Consider the following 9,341-nt stretch of genomic DNA (forward strand, 5'->3'; position numbering starts at 1 on the left):
ATATTTCGTGTTTTCTTGCATGTAAGTTCTCGTATTGAAAGTTTTTAATCCTCGTTTTTATTGGAAAACATATTCTGGTCCCTGTGTTTTAAGTTATTTCAATTAGATTCCTATATGTCCAACTTTTTTTTTTAATTTAGCCGATGTTAACAGGGTATGAAGTGCATGTTCATACTCAAAATCATATTATATGGTATTTCTTTTCTGCTAAGAAATTCATTTTAATGTATTTTAAAGTAAAAGAATACCATGCACCACAAGAGAGGTTAAGATTTAAGATCCGACTCCGTAAACAGTCTCTTGTATCAACCCGTAAAATTTTGACAGTTATTCTTTTCAGTGAGCATATTATCTTTCTGTCACTCAATGAACTTGGTTCGTTGGTGTTCTTGCAAAACAAGAGAGGTTAAGATTTAAGTTCCTACTCTTAACTATGACAGTATAATCCAAGCAAAGAAAACATACATAGATCATCCTACTTCCTTTTGTCCCATTTTAATACACATAAAACCAACTCGAAAAACAATGCAGTCGTATAGAGATGTCAAGTATTTTCACAAGTGCATTCCTAACTTTGCAGCCATGCTGCTTATATCCAGGCAGAATTGGTGGGAGCCATTATGTAAAAGAGATAGTTGTATTCTAAAAGTTCTTCGTTTCTAGTTTTTGAACAGCTGCTGTATGCATGTTATGCTGATCCAGAATAGACAAGGACCTTTCGTCGCAAATATAGCTCTTAAACTGTTACTTATGGCGCAGTCTTCTGTTTCTTTTCATCAATATTCAAGAAAAAAAAGATTCCTTCAAAATTCTAATTCTATGCATGGAAAAGTGTTTAATATGTATTCAGAAGTGGAATAGAACTGGTATTCCTTCCACTAAAGGACAGACAGGTCACTTTGTTTTGGATATGTTATGAATCACTTTCTCATATAACTTTGGAAATTCAGTTCACGCAAGTCAGTAACGTGACTCGGTGTTTGAACTCGTGAATGCCTGATTTCCATTGCGACGTCTGAGAAGAGCTCTTGTGCCTTACTTTTCTTCCTTGTCTTTTTATACAGTTTGGCTGTTAACGTACGTATGCTTTTCGAAAACGAGGAGTGAATGGATGCATATCAGATGATTTATTCTTTCAGTTTAATTTGAACAATATGAAATCTGTACAATTGGAAACGGCAATCTTATAGGACTCGTTAAACCTGCACAAAACATTTACTAGAGGACTCCTCAAGGTGCTGGACCCCAGATGGTCCTCCCAAGTAGTTTGGTGACAGCATTGCACTCTCCTCCTTGTTATCAGAAACTGGAATCATATGAATCTCTGCCAGATCTGCTCTTCTAGCAAGGTCCTTGCTTCTCAAAAGAGAAGTCAGAAAATGTTTCAGAGCATCTCTCATCCAATCGTACCGGCAGTGTTCAAATGCTTCGTGTAGTGTCAGCTTTAGCAGATGAAAACAAATGGGCTTATAATTAAGATACCATGATAATTTCTCAAATTTCCATTATAGGTAAAGAGGAAGCACTAACCCATTTCCTTTTGTAACTAGCCTGTCCTGGCCAGTGGTCAAGCTCTTCAGTCACCTGCAGCGCAAACATATAGCCTCGACAACCTCCTGCAAGGCTGCAGCTATTCTGGCTGCTCTTGCTTCGAAACTCCCAGACTCCCAATGGATTTTCCTGTGATGAGCAGAAACACTTTCATTTTGATGCATACTTAAGAGTTATAACCTCCTGGATGCATATATACCGGTCAGGAGTGAGATTTCCATTTCAAACTTCTCTACTATCTAAATAAATAGATATCGATCATTTATTTCTACATGATTCCAGAAAACCATACGTGATCGATTATCTGGTCTAATCTTATCCTAAAAATAACAAAGTTTAGAACATAAAACAACCTCATTCAGGTCTTTTGAATTCAAGTTTTTAAGCTGAAATCTAGTAGTTTAAGCAAGGAGTAATGCCTCTTTCAGATTGATACATTTCTGCCTAGGTAATACAGTATGAAATTTATATGCAGCACTAGGGTCATTTCATGTACAAGATAATTTGATTTAATAAAGCAGAAATCAAGGAAAATATTCTCCCTGAAATTCATTTGTTTTGTCTTTAAATTAACAGCAAGTTGTTCTTTTTACCCAAGTAAGCTCGTGTCTCAGATAAAACTGATCAATTGTTCAACGCCAGCAGGTGGGAAAATAAATTCTATTCTACCTGATCCCATCCATCCAAAATAAGGCTAAAGGCAACATGGAATTAGGACTTAATCTTAATGGTAATAAATCTCACGATTTAGTTCTCGTTGGAAATGGTAGAGGCAACTAGATAGAAATATGTTTAAACCACCCCATTCAGAAAATTATGCGAATATTATTCGTTATTGATAGCAAAGCATTTGAAACAGAAGAGTTTTGCCTCTCCCGAATAAGGAAAAAGATAGACCTACATCAAGTATCCCTTTCACTCCGGCTTCCTCGATGGCTTCACGACATGCAGCTTCATCAAGGGTCTCATCATTCTCCCATCCACCCTGCTAATCAAAAGATGAGATCAGTATTGATGACTTTGAACAATATTGACAATACTGTCATGCCTCTTACAAATGTAAAAATTTTCTATCTCAGTTGTCGAACATGGAAAGGAAGAAGATAAATACTTTTGGGAACACAAGATCATCACGTTTTGGTGTTGAAATCATGAGAACAAGAACCCTGTCCTCCACATCGCAGCCTTGATCCTCAACATTCTTTTCAAGTTTGTAGGGAATGCACCTGGTTCTCACATAGCAATCAGATTAGTGCAATGCAATAAAAACATCCGTAGAAACAAAAATTGAGAATTAAATTTTTCGTAAAAAGCAGGTTAACACAAGAATCACGCTCCATGTGTCAAGTAATCCACCAAGACAATTCTCAATAACATGTCAACAACATCACAGCAAAGTTACTATAGTTTCCTAATTGTTCAGGTCCCGTGAAGTTCATAATTGAAGGATGAATCTGTCACCATGCTTAAGAATGTTGCAAAAGCATATCGAAGCTGTCCCAGAAAGATAATTTTCCCTTAAAAATGGCAATTAATTCAGCTTGTTGAAAAAACAAAACTTTATTTTTCTATGTTGAAATTCATTCTTCGCAGTCAAATTAGCAGCAGCATTCCTATCAAGTAATATAGCTATTAAAATTGGTGTCGTATACAAAGACAAAATAGCTAGTGAACAATTTTTCTCAGCATAGTAGAATGATATGGACGGCCATCTGAGCAATTTTCTCAGCATAGATCCTGTCTGTACTCCGTACACTGTACAAGAGTCCCGCCATTTTGGATGAAGAAGATGGACACGTAATGACTATCCATATTCCATAATACTGAATATCTTATCCATAAACTTGTATAACAGCAGAGTAAACAGAGAGTCAATGCTTGGGGTCCAGGTCTATAAATATGTTTATCACCAACAAATTTACGTAAAACGAAAAATATCTGCTTAATTACACCTTAATCGTAGCACTACATCGCTTCTAAAGAAACGACAAAATTCAACACAGAGAAGCCCCAGAAGGGAACTTGCTGACATACGCAGTGAAGCTTTCATTAATTTCCCATTTGTGGACTTATTATGGATTGTGCAATCAACCTTAAGAAAACAAAACCGGAACTAGGAAAATTAACACCGAACAGAATTTAAAGCAAAAGTTTTACGTACCCGGCCACAAGCCTAAATTGATCCACGTAACGTTGTCTGTGTCTTCCTGTTCTTGCTAACAAAGCAGACATGATGATGTATCCTTGGTCTACTAACAGTAGAAAATATAGAAACAAAGAAAATGACAAAAATCTAGCAGGAGTAACAAGTTCAAGCACTGCATAAAATGCTTGCCTTGCCCTTTCCCTTTAGTGATGGAAGAGCTATCTGTGGGTAGCAAGCAAAAATAGATAAAAAAGATTGAGGTTGACACCAACGACGAGGTATAAGAGAAGTAAGCTAAACGAAAGAGAGGGGTTTAAAAAGGGAAAGTGCGTAACCGTGCGGTCAATAATGGCAACTGAAGAACTGAATGACTCGACGTATCAGACAAGTTGCAAAACATGGAATTGCTGGCTATGCTCCTTCAGGGAAATAGCGGTTTCTGAATTCTCATTAGACTTGAACTACAATAGGGATAGGAATCAGGGGAGGAAATCAACTCTGCCTGCTATCCCCTGTTTACTACTAGTAAATTGCCAGATAATGCTGTTGTTTGGTACCTATCTGACTAGGACTTGGAAGAGGACAGCAGCTTCTTTAATCATATGATTTTGACATTTCCTTTCATTTACCCGGTCACAGAAAACAAAAGGATTAAAATTATTTTATGGAATTATCTTTCTCGTTAAAAGTATTCTTGGCAAATTATGTTGTCTGCCGATACTGCAAATATATGTGTGCGCTAGCTAAGATGACAATTGTATGCATAAACATGAAAATCAAACGTAAGAAACCCGATGAAGCTCTCATAATTAGTAAGAAACAGCCTGGGGTGAAGATGGTGTCTAATGAAATGTGTTGCTTGTTTCTCAATACGGTTGATGTATTCAAAGAAGATGGCTAATCATTTTCCAGATTTTAATTTTTTCTCGACCATTTAACTTAAAATAATCCATGAGATTATTTTAACTACTCATCCCTTCTTAGTGATCAATGATGAATCGACTGCGCGCTCCACCTTAACAGGTCTTGGCCATAGACCCCTTTTACGGGAATGGCACCTCGTCCCTCTTTAAAGAGACTTGGCCTTTTGTCCTTCTTTGGTGAATTGATAGCTACCCATCCCTTCTTGATGAACCGACCTCGCATGCCTTTTAGTACGACCTGGCTGTTCACCTCTCTTACAGGATCGGCATCTCTCCCCATCTTCTTGAGACCTAACTGTTCGCCCCTCCTTTTGGACTGATTGCTCGTCCCTGTTCCATGGGACCTAGTCATTGACCTCCATACGAGATTGGCATCTTGATGCAGGTAGGTTTAAAGAACTTGATAGTTCTGAACAGGCAGCAGTCTATCTGTATCAAACAAAAAATCTAGCAGACTTGATTATGGACTAATTAGACATAATTAAGTTTTAGAAAGACATTTTTGGGCAAAACGACCAATCTGACAAAGAAAGCCTATAATTTTCAATCTAAACATTAAACCACACTTAAATTTAATTAGAAGATTATACAGACTAAGTTATTACATGGAGTGATCGGGTGGTTATAACTAGTTGAGATCCAAAAGACCTTCAAATTATGTTTGGAAGATGTTTTTGGTAATTTTGTTGTTTTCCTTTTCTTTTTTTTTGGATTTTTAGTTTGATTTTAGATTTTTTATTATTTTTTCTATTTGATTTAGGATTCTGATTTTTCTAACTTATAAAAGTTGGTTTCTAGATTATTTAAGGAGTTACAAATCTCTTAATAAAAACCCAATAAGGATTTTTATGCTTAAGGCTCTTTTTCAGCAAAATTCTTTCTTCATGTTTGTTTTCTTCTTATCAAGTTTGTGTTGGTTTTTTCAAGACCCGTACATTTAGCAGAAATGGTAAATTTAAAATTTTTAGGGAGTCTCAAAAATCTCGTTAGACAGATCTAAAGTTGTTGAGGGTTTAAGTAAAAATTATCTAAAGATAATGTTCTATTCAGCTTTGAATATTTGTTTCAATACTGGGTTTTTGCAAACCACAAACTATTCAAATGTCCGGCCTCTAACGATAATCCATATGAATTACTAGAGAGAAATTTTTTAAAACCTTTTAAAAGAGAAGGTTTGTTATACCTCTGAATATTAACCTTTTTTTGTGTTTTAGGTGTTTCTATATTGTACTTTACTTTTTTTCTTATAAAAAATAAGAGGCATAATATTTTATTTATAAGAAAACTTAAAAACCCTATTAATATCAAAATACTAATTTTCCCCTTAAATAATATCACATTTATTATTTTAAAATAATTTTATAAATTTTTTTAACCAAGTCCCTATTTGATTTTTCTATGTCTAGAATTGTAATACATGTATTAATTACATTTAGGTCTTCAATTTCTAAAACTTATTTATAATCAAGTCACACTTGATCAATCATTCCATTTTAATTTTTAACAAAGATTCCTATATATGTGGCCCATTAGATTCCCTAATAAGTTGTCTAGGATATAAATCATAATTCTAAATAAAATAAGATTAAATAAAATAAACAATTTAATTTATTATCAATTTAAAAATTAATTAATTTATATTTGAAGATCGAATACAATCTTTAGAACCTTGTCATGATCCTCAAAATATTAGAAAAGTCATAAGTTGTTTGATTTAAGTCAATGGCAATATGTTTCATCTAATGATGATGAAATGGATTCAGGCTCAACTAATTTGCTCCAACGTTATCACATAAAATGAAAGGTGATTGTTCAATAGGAATATGAAGTTCCATAAAAAAAAGATAACCACCTAATCTCAAAAGATGTGGTAGCTTAAGCATGATACTCTGCTTCAATTGAAAAATAAGCAACAACATGTTGCTTTCTTGTGCTTCGGGATATTAGGTCAAACCTTAAAAAGACCATATAAGCATTGTGGAGGTTCTACCATCCATATTTCCAGCCCATTCAACATTAAAATATGCAGTAACAATCATTAATTAAACACGTCAATGATGTAAGCCATAATAAAGAGTCCCTTCGAGATAGTGAAGTAATCTATTGATTTTAGGCCAATGAGTGTGAAAAGGCTTATGCATAAACTAAGGCAAATGTATAGTTGACTTAGTAACAAATATTGTAAGGCACCAAGAACACTTATATACAATGTGGGATCAGCAGCAATAGTTCCATAATGTAAGCTAAGTGCCTACGTTATGGAAAGAGATGTATGGACTGATTTAGCTCTTTTCAAGTTATATTGTGATAATATGTTGTGAATGTAATAATGATGACTTATAAAAAAAAAAAATGACATAGTATGAACCACCTCAACTCCTAGGAAAATATGCACTCTCAAGATCCTTTAGATTAAATTGTTAGCTTAATAAAGAAATGAACCTGACAATAAGAAGATTAAAGTTTTCTATAATGATTAAATCATCTACATGAACGAAGTAGTATACAATATGATTTGTATTATGATAAAGGAATAAAAAAGGATCTACTTAAGATTGTTGAAAGCCTAAAGGAGTCAAACCATGACTAAGAGTTTGATTAGCCATTTAAGTCCCTTAACAAGCATCTTATCAGCATATTTTTTTTTTATATTTACGTTGGTGTCCGGGCCAGCTGGCGCGCACCACGACTAATCTCACGGCTCACTGAACATCCTGCAAACCCAGTGAACATGTAAGGCACCGCGGGAGTGACAGGCGTACACGCTGAGGCTTGAACCCAGGATGCAGAGGCAAGGAAACTCCTTACCACCGCTAGGCTACAAGCCTTGGTGTATCTTATCAGCATATTTTGTAGTCATGGATTGTAGCTTTGGACATGTACGAGTAGTGTGACCAATAGTGTTACAATATTGGCACTTTGGCTTTCTGCAAAAATTATTGTTTCGAAAATTATTGCTGCCATATGGTGAAACTCCTGTGCGGTTATATCTTTTAAAATTCCTTGCAGATGTGGTTATGTCTTTTGAAATAGGATTTACAGTGCAAAAGTGCGGTACAATCCAACCCAAAGGACTCGTGTAAATCTTATTTTAACTGCTCATTTTTTAGTCAAATCGGAAATGTTAAACGTGCTAAGTTAAGGTCTAATATTGCATCTTCAGATCAGAAGGGACAAAAGAATCAAGTAGAGGCTCGGATCAGTGTAAAGCTTCTACCTTTTCTTTCTGTCCTTTTGATTCATCGCCAGGGAACCATGGCCATAAAGAGCGATAACACCCACATTTACAAGCACGAGATAATCACTTTCTCAGTCAGAAGAAGTTGCACAAAGCCCGCAGCATTAAGGATTGCATTCGGGAAGCATCGGCTCAAACATTGTTTTATAAATTAATGATTAGTTTTAATTTTACATAAAATTCAAGAATCAGTCAGTTTGGACCTGAATGATGGCTACAAATAACTGGATATAATACTCAACGTTTTTTAAAAAATCTAATCAAGGCTATTGTTCAAAATCATGGCTACAGAACCATAAGCAGTTGTTCGAGATGACATCCACACATCTTTTCACAGTTGTGTCAATTTTTTGAGCAATTTACACTGATCTTTATACTTCTACAACTCTCATAAGGTCAGTAACACTTCAAATTCAAAGAGTACAAGAGCCCTCAAGGTCCTACCAAGATGAAAAACAGGAATCCATTACAGAACATGGCTCAATTTGAGTTCCAAAATAGTTGGGAGATCCATTGGCAAGAAGGGAAACGCAAGCGCTGATGGCCTCTTTGATATAGTTAAGGTGACCCCACTCCAGTCACCATTAATGACATCTTTGTTATAGTTTAATTTGCTAATTAAAATCTTTCTAGTAGACCCGATGATATCATAAACGTAACTTCCATGTACCTTCAAGTCTCTTTTTTTCTTCGACGTGAACCAAACTTACCAAACTGTTATTTTGCTAAAAAAACATAGATCCATGTAAGCATACAAACAGTCTCCTTTACAGTAAATTCAACCCATAACAGCACAAATTTACCAGCTACAAAACATCGCGTCAAAGCAATTCAATACAAATAGAACATTGTACCAAAATCAAACAGATAGTTGCCTACTTGTCCTAATGACTGTGATGCCATCCAACAAAAAAAGAATTAAGACCATGTCTCAACTCTTCCTTGCCTAAATTACCAAACTACCGCAATCACCTAGTAATCTCAAATCAATACAAGCATTCTCAAAGCTAAACACAAGTCCAGTATAACACATTACCGATGGCAGGAAATTCGCTTCACCCCAAAATGGGAAATCCATTCAAAAAGCAAAAGATGTCATAAAAAAGCATGAAAACTAGAGAAATCAAAACACTTTCTAATGGCTGGAATAGAAGACAGTACATAGTCGTTTTGTCTAGGTGCTTTGACTATCATTATTCATAAAACCCACAACCCATTCTCCAAAATCAAGAAATAATCGGACAAGATCATTATGAACTCCATTACTCTCATCAAAGCTGATGGCAGAAAAAACTATGTGCCTAGCTATTGCTAGCATAGTAGGGGAAGGAAAATTAAATAACATTCCTGAGGTACCATCAACCAATTTCCATAAATTAGAAGATAAAAGCTTGACAAGCATAATGCAGGATTATGTAGAAACATGAAGCCTCAAAAAAGGCATAGACCATAATCAACAGAAACATGATGAAAGGCAGCAACA

The 9,341-nt window shown here is 35.2% G+C and overlaps 1 protein-coding gene across 1 annotated transcript; it reads right to left on the bottom strand.

The window, feature by feature from the left end:
* Nucleotides 1-616: 616 nt before the first annotated feature.
* Nucleotides 617-3,964, bottom strand: LOC118054401 (nudix hydrolase 12, mitochondrial). Its single transcript, XM_035065969.2, has 5 exons — nt 3,713-3,964; nt 2,663-2,777; nt 2,453-2,536; nt 1,531-1,680; nt 617-1,442 (listed from the first exon to the last, which is right to left on the bottom strand). The coding sequence occupies exons 1-5, from the start codon at nt 3,781-3,783 to the stop codon at nt 1,197-1,199; spliced, it is 666 nt and encodes a 221-aa protein (XP_034921860.1). The 5' UTR covers nt 3,784-3,964; the 3' UTR covers nt 617-1,196.
* Nucleotides 3,965-9,341: the final 5,377 nt, after the last annotated feature.

This window comes from Populus alba, chromosome 3 (genome assembly GCF_005239225.2).
Source record: "Populus alba chromosome 3, ASM523922v2, whole genome shotgun sequence".
Classification (NCBI taxonomy): domain Eukaryota; kingdom Viridiplantae; phylum Streptophyta; class Magnoliopsida; order Malpighiales; family Salicaceae; genus Populus; species Populus alba.

Bases quoted from the DNA above. Each gene is read 5' to 3' on its own strand.
- LOC118054401 (XM_035065969.2), bottom strand. From the start codon at position 3,783: ATGTCTGCTTTGTTAGCAAGAACAGGAAGACACAGACAACGTTACGTG. The intron at 2,778-3,712 runs GTACGTAAAACT...TGTGAGAACCAG, and splicing joins CAATTTAGGCTTGTGGCCGG to GTGCATTCCCTACAAACTTG. The intron at 1,443-1,530 runs GTTAGTGCTTCC...CATCTGCTAAAG, and splicing joins CTAGTTACAAAAGGAAATGG to CTGACACTACACGAAGCATT.